This window comes from Pipistrellus hanaki, assembly GCF_964339955.1.
Source record: "Pipistrellus hanaki genome assembly, chromosome: 3".
Classification (NCBI taxonomy): Eukaryota; Metazoa; Chordata; class Mammalia; order Chiroptera; family Vespertilionidae; genus Pipistrellus; species Pipistrellus hanaki.
The window spans coordinates 27,801,752-27,816,267 of NC_140505.1; the positions used below are offsets into that span (position 1 = coordinate 27,801,752).

Consider the following 14,516-nt stretch of genomic DNA (forward strand, 5'->3'; position numbering starts at 1 on the left):
ATCATTTATGATTTTGATTTCCATGTCAATAAATGGAGTTTTTAGCAAGAAAGATTGTTATCACCTTTTTTTGGATAGAACAGATTTTTTTCACTTTACAAATGGAAAAACCAGGAAACTGGATTAAATTACCTTAAGTATATGTTTCTTATAAATTTGCAATAGAGGGACCAAAGAAAAGCTCTTAAATAAAATGTACTGGCAGTTGGACGTTTAGTAATAGTTTCTTAGAGACCTCCCTGCTATCGTATTGGTATCTGTTTTATACGGTTTACTTTTTCAGCTTATACTACAATATTTCCACGCAGTTATTTAGAACACTGAATTTACTACCCACTCCCGCCCCCATATTGTTAGATTTAAGTATTCTCATTTTATAAAATGGATGGGGAAAAAATATGAAAAATATCTACAATTCACATTATTTCTAGGGCGACAACATTTGCCTGTCCCTTAATAGCCTTGACATTCAGGTTACTATTTTCATTTTAATTACATTTTAATTTCTAATTAAAAATTTCCCTTTTCCTTTTTTGTCTTTTACACATTATCAAGCTGACTTCTTTCAACTGTGCCCACGCCAATATCTTCAATGGCACTGAATATTTAATATTAATAACACAATGAATATTTAGGAAAAGGACAATACTTCCCATTCCACTGGAAGCTTTAATTTGAAAAAAATGTGTAGTCCTATAGCGCCCTCTAGTGACAAGGAGCCAGAGCCCCATGGGGGCTTTCCCTACAGAAGCTACTCCCAAAGCCCATTTAACCTTTATTGCCTTTTAATTTAATAGGCTCAATTAGGGGTAATAATTTTCTTCAAGTCATTTCGGGTGTAGGAGTTCCTTCGCAAGGAAGGCATGTTTGGCTGATAGTTCCTATGGATGTGCTCAAAGTGCTAGGAGATGTAAGGGGTGGGGTATGAATCCCCGTTTTCTGGGTAGAAGCTGCCATCTCTAGGTGGGCTGGAAGCTGGAGGTTGGAGACACTGCTTGGGCTGGGGAGATGGTTGAAAGCCAGCACTTAGGCTGAAGCAGAGAAGAAAACCAATGTGGATGAAAGGACACGGGGGTGTCAACAGGAAAACCAAGTTTGAACCTTCACATTGACATTTGAATGTGTTAATGGAGAGTGAGGCCAAAGGATACACACGTTTCCCGAGAACACAGTGCATTGGGTTGCAGTTTGTTGGGAAAATGATTATTAAATATTAGTTGTACACACAGGATTCGATGGAATACACCCACAAGCCTTTGGAAAAACAGTATCCTAATACTTTTCTTCTTTCTAATTTGGGAAGCTGACCACTTCAGGGGCATGACTTACAATATTTATACTTTAAATATTTTAAACAGATTACTGTTTTGGCATAAGAATGAAAGTACTTTAAATTATTATTTTTTTTTCAGAAAGAGCATTCAGGCGAATTATTAAATAAAATATTTGCTGTTACAGATCCTTGCTACTGCGTATAGCTTTAAAGTGTGTCCTCCATCAGTGATACTCAGCGTTAATGAGTGAGAAATGTCTGGAACTTTCATCGTTCCGAGGGACTTTTGGAAAATCTTTAATTTTGTTGCTGCCAACAATTTGTCAGCACTTGTTTGCTTATCATTTTAGAAACTTTTTACTGGATTAATGAAGTTAGGCAGTTTGTTTGCTTTTAGATGACTTTAAGGGGAAGAGTTTTAAATTGTTTATATTAAGACAGCACTTAAGGCTCTTTCGAGTTATTCTTATGTTGAATGATAGTTCTTCAGAAACTGTTTTGTGAAGAACTCTTTACAATTCATTTTTTCTTCCAGCTGGTGTGCAAAGCGAATTTTTGTAGACCAGAATTTTATTTTTTTGTCAGTGTTGTTAATCAAAGAATGTTTATTTTGTACCCATTACTCTGCTAGTTTTGTATTATGTAGGATTTGAGCACTTAGGTTTACCAACCAACTTCATAGCAATGTTGACATTCCTAGAATTGTGTCAGAATTTATCCAGGGCTCAAATAATGTTCTGATATCAGCATTTATCCAATAGAAATCTATCCTTGAACTTGGGTGCTTAGAGATGCAGAGCTGTGCTGTGTCCATGGGCAGTCTGAAGCTGGTGACCCGTCCATCGGGCATAGGTGGACTTACCCAGGAGATGGATCTTACCCACAGGGGTTGGGATTTTTCCACTCAACCCTGAGGCAGGAAGTCCAGCACAAAAACGGAAGTCCAGGCTTGGTCACATAAAGGCTTTCCTTCCTACATACCCAGCTCAGCTCCTGTTCCCAAATCTCAGCTCTTACATCTGTCCCGTTCTTCATACAAAGCTGGCCATCTATAGCTTCAGCAGTACAGCAATCCTGAGGATGGTCAGAGGGAGGAAAATGAGGTGCATGTGGTAAGAGGCCGGGCGGGAACTGCAGGTCAGAAGAGGCAGAGTGGATCCAGAAGGCTCCTAGAGAGAGAATGGGTCTCATAGAATGTGAAAATTAGCTGCTCCTCCTCCCCTTCATTTTCAACATTTTCTTCTCACCTTTTACATTTGTAAAGATGGGGAATGCCCTCATTTCTAGGAACAATCTCTTAAATACTCCTCCCCTTATATACAATGGCCAAAGCTCCAAACATATACCCACATATTTGGTGGAGAGCCAGTGCATAAAGATCCCTAACACGGACTGTCTCAAGCTAAACATCACCAGGGCTTGAGAGAGAAAATGAAGAGTTTGGGAATAAGATAAAGATTTGTAGCCATGCTTTTTGTGCATGACTATATTACCCTGTCCTGCTCTATTATTAAAATGTTAAATGCAGGAAACATTAGTAACGATAGAGTGGTTACATGAAACAGTCTTCAGTATTATATCTCACTCATTAAAGAAATGTAGTGTATGTGAACATACACACATCCTTTTAAGAATCCGGTTATACAGTTCACAGCACAAAGAAGAATTGGCATTCATGTTTTCCCCTGAGGAAACGTGGACCTTTTGGGGTCCCAGCTGCGTATTTCCTCTCGCTGCTTCTCCTCTGCATCCATGGCGATATTTCTGCCACAATGTCAAGCTTCCTGGCTTGGATGGAGCTCCCCGTGGGGCCTCGTCACAGAGATTTTCCATGACCTCCTGACACCGACCGTAGCCTTCCCACCACTTTCCCAGCAGTATTGGTATTCAGGAAATGGTTGTGCAGATGTCTGATTAGTGTTGGGCTCAAGGAATTGGACTTGTGGAATTTTTGGCCGAGTTCCGCAGTCACCCATTGACTGTGACCCGTCATTTGAAATCGTTTCCTCATCGCTGGATGCTTGGTGAGCTCTGGCTCCAAATGTAAACACTTCCATTCCCTCCATTATTTGCAGCCTTGTTTGGAGAAAGAAATCTCAAGGCACCAGATGACAGAAAGAAACAGCTGATCCGGTGTCATGTCCCAACCGTGGTTTTCTCTCCTGCCACTTCTTTGGCCAGTGGTGCATAAGTTAGTCTGTCTCAAGCGGTGCCCACAGGCCTTTGCCAGGAGTCTGGGGAAGGGAGCTCAGGGATCCCATCCTGCCCAGTAACCATATTTTAGTATGTTTTAAAGTCTTTAGGACGCGTAAGTAGAATCATGTTATATTATTGGTTGGTTCATCATTCATTCACTAACTTTATATATATTGGTTCGGCAACTAAGTAATTGCGGATTTTAAAAAGAAAATCAAAGACAATTTTTTCATGGAACTAAATAACTTTATTCTGTAATGTATTGCCCATTTTGATCAATGACCTTTTGCCATCTTTCAGGCAGCATCATAATCCCACGTTCAAAAAACTTCTGGTTTTTATTAGCAAAAAACTGAATCAGGTACGATTTGACATCATCATCATTATTGAAATTTTTACCATTCAAGGAGTTTTGTAAAGATCGAAACAAAAAGTAATCAGATGGTGCAAGGTCAGGACTATATGGTGGATGTGGCAAAACATCCCAACCAAGCTCCATTAATTTTTGCCGAGTGACCAAAGATGTGTGTGGCCTTGCATTGTCATGATGGAATACAACACCTTTTCAATTTGTCAATTCGGGCCGCTTTTCTTCAACTGCATTGTTTAATTTCGTTAGTTGTTCAATGTAGACATCAGAATTGATCGTTCGGTTGGGTGGTAAGAGTTCAAAGTAGACAATTTCTTTGTAATCCCACCAAACTGATAACAAAACCTTTTGATGAATATCAGCTTTTGATGTTGTTTGAGTTGGTTCACCTGGCCTGCTCCACGATCTTTTCCGCTTGATATTGTTGTAAACAACCCATTTTTCATCGCCAGTTATCAGTCGTTTTAAAAATGGATCATTTTCATTACGTTTCTTTAGCAAATCGCAGCTGCTAATGCGTTGCGTTAACTGTGATTCTTTCAGTTCGTGAGGAACCCATGTATCGAGTTTTTGAACATAGCCAAGTTGTTTTAAGTGATTTTCAATGCATGTATGTGATACATGAAGCTTCTCTGCAATCTCACGTGTTGTACTGTGACAGTCCGAATTGATTATTGCTTTGATTAGGGCGTCATCAACTTCAACTGGACGACCAGAGCGTCTTTCATCTTTGAGTGAAAAATCACCAGAACGAAATTTGGCAAACCAATTTTGACACTGCCGTTCTTTTAAGGCTTCGTCACCATAAACAGCACATAACTTTTTATGAGCTTGCGATGCGTTTTCCCTTTGCGGAAATAAAAAAGCAAAATATGACGAAAATGTTCCTTTTGATTTTCCATTTTTCAACAAACGCCAAACGAAAACTACAAAACAGGTCAAAAAACTTTTTTTACTGATTAACAGCTGAATAGCCAACTATCAAATAACAAAATGTGTTTTACATTTTACTACGTCTGCAAACCTAAAAATTCAACTGAAGCCATATATGTGTGAAACCCGCAATTACTTAGCTGCCGACCAGCTAAGTAATTGCGGGTTTTATTTTAAGTTATATTTTAAGTTAGTGAATGAATGATATATATATTATTGATTTCAGATAGGAAGGGAGAAGGGGAGAGATCTATGATCATCAACAATGAGAGAAAAATCATTGATCAGCTGCCTCCTACATGCCCCAAACTGGAGCTGGAGCCTGTAACTCAGGCATATGCCCTGACCAAGAATTGAGCCATGACCTCCTGGTTCATAGGATGATGCTCAACCACTGAGCCATTCCTGCTAGGCTCATTCACCAACTTTTACTGAATTTAAAGTTTGTGCCTTATGCTGTGAATGAATAAAACAATACCCTGCCTTTAAAGTATTTACATCTAAAAGGGGAAACCCAACAGAAAAAATCTGTCTAATTTGTTGAATTTGTTCTGCTTTCTGGTTAATGAACCCAAGCATAGGTACAAGGCTCTACCCATGTAGCCATTCTGCCTTGGGGAGGAAGTCCAGTGTCTGGAGGCATTTCTGTTTCTGCTTCTGTCCATTGTAAACATCCATGATCATGATATTTTAAATATGAAAAATTAAAATATTTAAATACAAGATTGTGATCCCATGCTGATCACTGATTATGAGATGTTTGTTAACTGCTTATTTCCAGTTATATTTTTAACTTCAGTGTTTGTATTGGTATTTATATTGTCCTCCAAAGTTAGGAGTTTCACAATATTTCAACTTCCGCCATCCTTGGAGCTTATTTTGTATTTCTATTTCTGATTTAAATAGGGATGAGGTTATGTTCTAGCATTTGATTTCCATCATGAAGTTGTTTTCCTAAGCATTTTACGAGGAGGCAAGTAATCAGATATTATAACAGAACCAGTCTTTCCCCTATTTTATGGACTTTTTTGAAAGTATGTCCTTGCTTTGGATAATATATCAGGCAAAATTTTTTTTAAGTTGTTCCATGCGTGAAACTATTTCATGCCTAATTTAGAATAGCTAATTTGATACTAAGATTATTCTCTGTGGTTGTATTCTTTCATCTTTATAGATGGTGGCATTTTGTCCTTCCTCCTCAAATTCTGCCTTGCACCATTTGAAATTATAGCAATAATCACCTCTGTTGGTCTAGAAATTTCTTTCTTTCTTTCTTTCTTTCTTTCTTTCTTTCTTTCTTTCTTTTTTTTTTTTTTATCAGTGCAATACATGACACTGACATTCAAGAATAAAACCATGAAATGCCACTGCATCAAAGCTGTGCAATATTTTACAAGCTTTGCTCCCCTCCCTTTCTCCATTTTAAGTTTTCATTGCTGTGATAACAGTGCTTGTGGGTTTCATTTCTGTCTGGCATGAATTATGTGCCCGCCATGTCCTTGGGACCTTGCCTTTAGGGCATCAGGGGAAACAGATGACTAAGGGGTCCTACTTCTCCGCTTTTTCTAACTGTGCACATTTTTGCCTTGAACTCCAACATAAGGGGGTTGGCAGGCGCAGTATTGCTTGTTGCAGCCGCAAAGTCTGGCTTAGAAACTACTGGCACCAGTAACCTTTGCACACTGGTCCAGCTCTTTGCTCTTCCTCTAACCCCAGCGGAGATTTGCTAAAAGCTCGGAGGAATAAGTTGGCCCGCAGACAGCGTGTGATATTTGGCAGCTAATTGTATAGCTGTTGGAATGCTTTTCCTGTCTGTGTGCCCTGCTCTGGTGCCCACAGTAACCTTGACAGGGAATGGGACCTTAGGTTATTCATGTGCACTTATGTCCGAATGAAAGATTAGGAAAGTTAAAAAAAACACCAAAAAAAAAAAAAAATTAAACACACGCCAACAAACCCATGTGGGAAATGGCAAGAACCATGTCCATGAAGGCGTCACTTCCTTTTTAGCGACTTAATTTCAAAACTCTTGGGATAAACGGGTTGCTTAAGCATTCTGGTGACACTTGGGAAAGAATGTGCTCTTGTGGTGAAAGCAAGGACTGGGAATTGAAACTTCTGTATTCAGTTCCCAGGAGCATTGCGGGGGTCACCCAGTGACATGTGACAGGTCAGCTCAGCACCGGATGCTAATATCCCTATCTGTGGAATGGACAGAAAAGGGACTAAGTTAATGTTGGTGAATTGTTTCCTTTTTGCTGGGAACCAGCTTGCTCCAGTGACCTAGAAAAAAACGTAGACTCTGGTTTAGGCTGACCTCATTTCTATTTTTGGCTCTAGAGCTGACTCAATGAGAAACTTGTAGAAATCAGCCAGTCTGACTCTAGGCCTCCATGTATTCCATGATTAAAATAGGAACTATAAAACCTTATCTGCACTGGGTCTCATAATGATACTGCCAATATTAACCAACTCCTAAAAATACTCCACCAGATGCGTTAGAATGCTTTTATGTTGACCTGGCTCTGACATTTCCTTCCTATCTCATGTTAGGTTATTTTGGGTATGCAATCCAAGGTTCATTATTTTATTATTTTATTTTATTTTATTATTATTTTTTTTTAGCCAGCTCTTTGCAGTTCAGTTCAATTCTATTCTGGGTGGAGTTTTCCCACATATGAATAAAAGAGAAGAGGTGCCGTATATTGCTGCCATCTGTATTTTCTGCAGCTGTATCTTGTTTTTCTTTTAGGTGAATAAGGAATTTATTTAAGTAGTTTCACCTTTGATCAAGTCTTGGCCTGAGAATGTTTTTCTTTCCCAGCTGTCACAGGCCTGGGGAGAAGAAGCCAGCATTCTGGTCAGATCCTATGCTGAGAGTTCTGACGATATCAGCCTCCTTTTTTTTTCCTGGTAGATTCTCTGGATGCTGATGGTCCAAAGGGGTGTGCCAACGTGTAGGGCTTGGTTTTCTTGAATCCATCTACTATTATATCATCTATTATCTCTACTCGCTGTTCCTGGACTCCCGAACTACCTTCTCATTAAACCTACAACCCATGGACGCCCAGTGACTGCAGTTCACATCCTAAGTTCACATCCACATTTCCGCATTTCTAAAAGTGCAACAGGCCGTTAATTCATCAGCAAGTGCCAGGACTGGCTGAGTGGTTTGGAAAGAAGGATGACTTTGAAAGTTCTTGCTCTGTCTCCTTTTGTAACCATGAAAAAGTTTTAAGTAACTCCTGGTAAATGTTTGTGTTATGCAATGCATAGCTTGTCAGTTTGAAATCCTGCCTTGGAATCTCTGCTTTTAAAACTCAGCTAACCATTGATACTTAATCTGCCTACTTTGTATTGTAAGATTGTATTAAAGTCCGAATTCATTATTATTTTTAAAATAATGTTTTCTATTATTTTTGCTCCACAAGAGCAGAGACCATAATTGAACTTTGATCCAATCTTTGGGGAGGAAAAACAGGAAACCCAAACCCACATTTTAAAGACACTGAGGGAAGCCCATCTTCAGACCATTGATTGCACAGGGAAAGCTCAGCATCATGCTGGAACTCACACAGTGAGCTCTGCCTGCCCAGCTCCTGCAGGCACCTTTGGGGAAACATTGACTGATGGTCTAGTCACAAAATCTCAGTGCTAGGTCTACTTGTCCCCAAAAGATTCCACTAACCCAGAGGTTGGCAAACTCATTAGTCAGCAGAGCCAAATATCATCAGTACAACAATTGAAATTTCTTTTGAGAGCCAAATTTTTTAAACTTAAACTTCTTCTAACACCACTTCTTCAAAACAGACTCGCCCAGGCCGTGGTATTTTGTGGAAGGGCCATACTCAAGGGGCCAAAGAGCCAATGTGGCTCGCGAGCCGCAGTTTGCCTACCATGGCACTAACTGAATGAGATTATAATCACTTCAGTGCAAAGTAATCCTCAGCTTTCTATTTATCCAACAATTTATTTAGCACTTAGAATATAGTATATAGAAAGCATCGTGCCCAGTATCGCATTCCTGACCTCAAACAGCCTTTAAAAAAGAGGAGAGAAGAGCCACCTGTAAACTTGTGCTCTGTTGGATGATGCTCAGAAGCTGATTACTAATTTGTTTCTTCAATTTCTTTTCACTTGCCTTTTGTAACAAAATCTTACCTGCATTGGGTCTCATAATGATAACCGCCAATATTCACTCCTTCCTCCTCCGCAGGGCGAAAGAGGCCTCCCAGGATTACAAGGTGTCATTGGATTTCCAGGAATGCAAGGACCTGAAGGGCCACAGGGACCACCTGGACAAAAGGTAGACTTGCCTGGGTGATGGGGACTGTGATGTGTAGAATTGAAAAAATCCAGTCTTTTTATTTTTTATTTTTTTATTGTTGAAAGTATTACATATTTCTCCTTCCTCTCCCTCCCCTCTACCCCCATTGACCTCTCCCGCTAATCTGTATTCTTCTTATAACAAGTGGTCATAATGGTTTTTCTTTCTCTTCTTTTCTTTTCTTTTTCTTTCTTTCTTTCTTTTTTTTTTCAGAAGTAAAATTTTTATTGAATTTAATAAACATAAATACAAATATGCACTTATCCACTTGTAATTCTCCACATTCCTTAAAGGGATTTTAAAAACTTCTTTTATGTTTTTTTTCTTTCTATTGTTTTGTCATTATGTGTCTTTTCTTTCTTATTTTAAAATTTCTTTATACAATAGATTATGGTATCACATAATTGTCCTCATCCCAAACCCCTCCCACGTATGCTCACCCCCTGTTGCCCATGACCACTGGTTAGGCTGATATGCATGCACACAAGTCCTTTGGTTGATCTCTCCCCCTTACCCCAGTCCACTCCTACCTTCCCTCTCAGGATTGACAGTCTGACCGCTGCTTCTCTGTCTGTTTTGCTCCAGGGTGATGCTGGAGAGCCAGGACTGCCAGGAACAAAAGGGACAAGAGTGAGTATAATTGTCACTTAGGTTGGTAATGACTGTGGAGGCTTCCTTCTTTTCCTCCCTGTTCTCTTTGTTCCTCTCCCTTTCCCTCTGCCTGTCCTCCTAAGGGCTCAGATAGCATGTGTGGTGGGTGTCAGAAGTTAAAATAAGCCCATAGCTTACCGTTATTATTATTATTATTTTTTACCTCCAGTCCTTGCCACTCTTGCTGTGCATAAGCGGAACTGCTGTTCATTCTTTTTCACACTTGTTTCCTCCCATTTGTCCTTCCTCAAGGATTCTTGTAGACATATTTGAATTTGGAGGAGTCATGGAAGAAAGATGTCTTCATTTAATGTGGAAAGTGATACTATTTCCAGAGTTAAACTTCCTCTTCCTTCTTCACACTCTTTTACTTTCTTTGCTACTCCCATACCTGAGAGATGCAAAAATGAAGATCTCCGACAGGAATCCTGAAATTAGAAAAACAGAATTGCACTGTAAAATGGAAAGTTTTCATTCTACTATTGGTACTTGGTGGAAGGGGAGTGTGACAGTGACCAGGTGATGCATTTGTCCTTGGACCTCTCTGGGATGGAGAAGATCCAATTTTAACTAGAAAGAACTTGTCTCTTCCCCCTAAAGAGCTGATTTATCCCATGCAGCCTTCTTCCCAATTGTTTTTTTTTTCTCTCATTTTTTATTAAGGTATTATATGTGTACATACCTTACCAACTCCCCCCCCCCCATACATGCCCTCCCTCCCCAGAGTTTTGTTTGAGCTTTTAATTTGAATTTTGTAGATGTATATTTATTTATTCACCTAGAAATTACAAAGAAGGAAATGAGGGCAGAGTTATATTGGTCATGGGCAGCCTTGATTTTAGAAGGAAGTCATAGTCAGCTTTCCATGTAGAATTGCTTCTGAGAGCCTGGGGACCTGCCTCCCTGGGCTGGGCCCTCAGCTGCCTCCCCTGGAGGATGCCCCTGTGTGCTCAGTGTAATGCTCCGAATGCCATCAGTTAGGGGAGACCCCCTTCGGTGGATGCAGTGGGAGGAAAAGAGGCTCTCCAATGCTCATGGAAACCTTTTCACTTCCATCCTTACAGGGATCCCCAGGAGTATCCGGTTACCCTGGAAACCCAGGACTTCCTGTATGTATATAAAATGCACCTCCTTCCTTTATGAGACATTTGATGTGAGTGATGGGCATCATGAGGTGGTTTTTTAATTTTGGCTGCTTCTTCACTTGATTAATTGCAGGGTATTCCTGGGCAAGACGGTCCCCCAGGTCCCCGTGGTATCCCAGGATGCAATGGGACAAAGGTAAATTCAGAACCAAGCCCTTTCTTCCTTGCTGCCTGTTCACCTGACTTTGCATCTTGAGAAGTCAGACCAAGTTGTTCAGTTGCCATCACCGCAAAGCTGCGTGTCTCAACGCTTTCTTTATGTGATTGAGAAATGCAGTTTCCCCGTATTGAATGTTTAAGAATGATGTAATTATCACTTTCTTTTTTGGACAATTTTACTCTAAAATTGCTTTAAATGCTGTACTTCTTACCTATCATCTATGACTAAATAAAACAAAAAAAATGCTGCTCTTAATTCTGTCCCTATTAATTATATTTTCAAGTATATCTCTGCTATTGTGAAGTACCACTCAGTCATAATTTTTAAGAAATCATTTTAATTAACCAATGAGGTAGGACATAGAAACTGATGAGGGTGTCTGGACTGAGGTCCCACCTGCCTTGTCGGTACTTGTGAGTGACTATCTGATGTCCCCTCAGGGTGAACGAGGGCCCCTGGGACCTCCTGGTTTGCCTGGATTTGCTGGAAATCCTGTAAGTATGAGGCTGTTCAACTCAGAATTTCTCTCTTTTCATTTCCTTTCCTTCCCCCGCCTTTTCCCTTTTTATATCTTAATCCTAGTGATGTTTTGAGAAAAATGAAACTAATACCAACCTTTTTATTTTCAGGGACCACCAGGGTTACCCGGAATGAAGGTACATTATTTTATTTTATTTGATTCATTACAGCAGTCTTTTTAAAACAGGCGGTATGAAAGTAAATTTACTTTAAATCACTTTGGTGGGCCAATTGCCTATGGACACATTTGTCTGAACTCTGTTACATTAAAAGGGTATATAAGTCATTTATACACACTTAAATTTTAGAAACTAAAGTTTAGACATAGGTACACCGTCTTAATAGGAAATAAGCAGGAATAGGCAGACGGTGTAAATATTAACAGATGTGAGTCTAGTTCAGATTAATTACCTGCATAGACATCTTAATTTGGATGCTCCTTTTCCAGAGCAATAGGACATAAGTACAGGGCCACCAAAAAAGAACTCAAGTTGGTATCATATTTAATCTATCTAGTTTGACTTATATAAACCCTTTTTCATGTTGCCTGTACTCTGGAGTCACTACTATACATTCCATAATTATGGCAGGAAGACCCCCGGCTGACTTAAGTTACATCCTGGTGTCATTACCTCTTTATTCAGAGCCAATCCATGGTCCCTCTCAGCTTGATTTTCCTATATGTCCTGGTGGGGCGTAAGCCCCTCTGTATTGTGGCCTAAGTGAACACATGACATCATACCCTGCTTTGATAAAAATGCTCATCTTGAAATACTTTCCTAGAAGTCCAGTTCTTGTTTTATCATAACAGCCTGTGGTCACACAGTCTCTCAACCAGAGACTGGGTCCTGGTCTAGTATTTCTCGTTTCTGTGTGCTCCCATGGAAGTGTCATCGATCTTTTCACTTTGTTGTCTAGACATTCAGTCCTGGTTGCAGCTGAGCTGACTGTGCAACACTGAATGCTGGTTATTAAGAGAGTAGCATCAATGGGGAGATGGCCAATCTACTGAATATATTTCAAGCTTCAAGAGAGTCTAAACCCCAGACATGGGCTAGTTCCACATCAGTAATGCATGCCTACTGTTTGATAAGTTTTAAGTTTCTTTACACAAGTATCAGTATTCGAGATTTTGTCTTACTTTTCATCACGTAGGGGGATCCTGGTGAAATACTTGGCCACGTGCCCGGGATGCTGCTGAAAGGTGAAAGAGGATTTCCCGGACCCCCAGGAATACCAGTAAGCATTTGCTGAGTAACTACAATCCCATGCTGAGTTTTCCTCCTGGTTTGCATTTTGATTCTTTTCTTTCTCAATACATTGTAGGGTTCACCAGGATTCCCAGGGATGCAAGGTCCCGTAGGCCCTCCAGGATATGCCGGACCACCAGTAAGTTTGGGGGATGTTTCCCTGAGGCAGTCATTCAAAGAACAACTATGTTGAAGTGTGAAAACAAATACAATTGAAAGAAAACTTTACACAGTGGCGATCTCCTTGACTTGGGTTGGGCGAATGAATTTCTCATGAAAATATTTGGCTGCATCTATGGTGCACACATTCCCAGAGCTGTGGGAACAGGATAATAATAGCACTGTATGCCAAGACAGCCCTCAAATAGACAACACCTTCATTATGTGAGGGGCGGAGTGGATGCCAGTGATCCATGGCCTGAAGAGGCTGAGTTCAAGGTGGACAAGGAGGTTCAGCCCCTGGAGGTGGACTTGTGGGTCTGCTCTGTTGGGGGCTAAGGGCACAGACCAGGTGGTGGCTAGAAGCTATACAGTATTTCAAAGACTGTGCCAACTGAGCATCCAGAGATAACATCCAAGGAGGCTCAGCACTGTCATTGGCCTCCCTCACAGCTGATCGTTCTCAATAGAAGGAGAATGTCATCTGCTCACACATACATATTTGGGATTACTAGAGAGTTAATATGAACAAGACTTATGTTTACTAGGAATGAATAATGCACTTATTTTATTATCCTCACACTGGCCTGCCTGAGAGTCCTAAGATTTCCAGGCTTAGCTTTTAATTTACTCTTTTTTGAGGGTGAATAAAACTCAACAACTCTTCTTATATTCATTCCTGCACATGAAACCTCTTATATGTTCTTGTAATATATGACATCATATTTATAAGTAAAGAATGACTAGTAATATGTGGTTACTAGACTTACTGTGGTGATGGCATTCTTTATATACACAAAGAATGACCAGTTTTTCCTTTTTAAAGCATTCTGAAATTTTGTTACAAACACAAGTTTTTTTTTTTTTTACTTCACTATAGTCTACTTGCTGGAAGAAATCATTCAGCTTTTTTGAGATAAAAATTTATATCCAAATTAGTCAAACATCATTTCCAAACTGGAAAGTGTAGAATCATAGAGAGTTTGGCTGGTGATTTCATCCATTGTCTGTGAGCCTGGCCTGTTTTCAGATCAATGGGTTCCACAGGACAGTGCCAAAGATTTTTTAAGTATTTACATTCCTGTTAATAATCATACAAAACTATTTTCTGGTTACTTTCAAAGTTTTACAGTTCTAGAACACAGGAAAAAAAATAACAAATAAATTATTTTAACGGTAGGATCATAACATAATTTCTGTACAGAGCTTACCAGGGTTGTGAACTGTATGTAACTAAAATGCTTTATCTTTTAGGGTCCCCCAGGCCCTCCTGGCCCTCCAGGTGAAAAGGTAAAGATTTGTGTCATTTGTTTTTTGTTGGCATTAGTATATGACTGTCATGAAATTATCATAGCTCATTCTTTAAGTCTCTGTAAAATTTTTTTTTGAAAAATCTAACTTCTTTACCTTTCTTTATAGTTAACATCTGTCTAACTACCTATCCATCTATTCATCCATCTATCTAACCTATCAATTGGTTATTTGATTGATCTCTATATCCATTGATCTTTTTCCATCTACCAACCCCTTAGT

General features: G+C 39.7%; 1 protein-coding gene across 1 annotated transcript in view; it reads left to right on the forward strand.

Moving 5' to 3' along the window:
• COL4A1 (collagen type IV alpha 1 chain) overlaps positions 1–14,516 on the forward strand; it is a 143,241-nt gene that overhangs the window by 77,983 nt on the left and 50,742 nt on the right. The window contains exons 3-11 of the mRNA XM_084879936.1: positions 8,989–9,078; positions 9,685–9,729; positions 10,815–10,859; positions 10,969–11,031; positions 11,496–11,549; positions 11,685–11,711; positions 12,730–12,813; positions 12,901–12,963; positions 14,238–14,273. Of these exons, the coding sequence (XP_084736062.1) occupies positions 8,989–9,078; positions 9,685–9,729; positions 10,815–10,859; positions 10,969–11,031; positions 11,496–11,549; positions 11,685–11,711; positions 12,730–12,813; positions 12,901–12,963; positions 14,238–14,273 (507 nt within the window). The remainder of the gene's footprint in view (positions 1–8,988; positions 9,079–9,684; positions 9,730–10,814; positions 10,860–10,968; positions 11,032–11,495; positions 11,550–11,684; positions 11,712–12,729; positions 12,814–12,900; positions 12,964–14,237; positions 14,274–14,516) is intronic.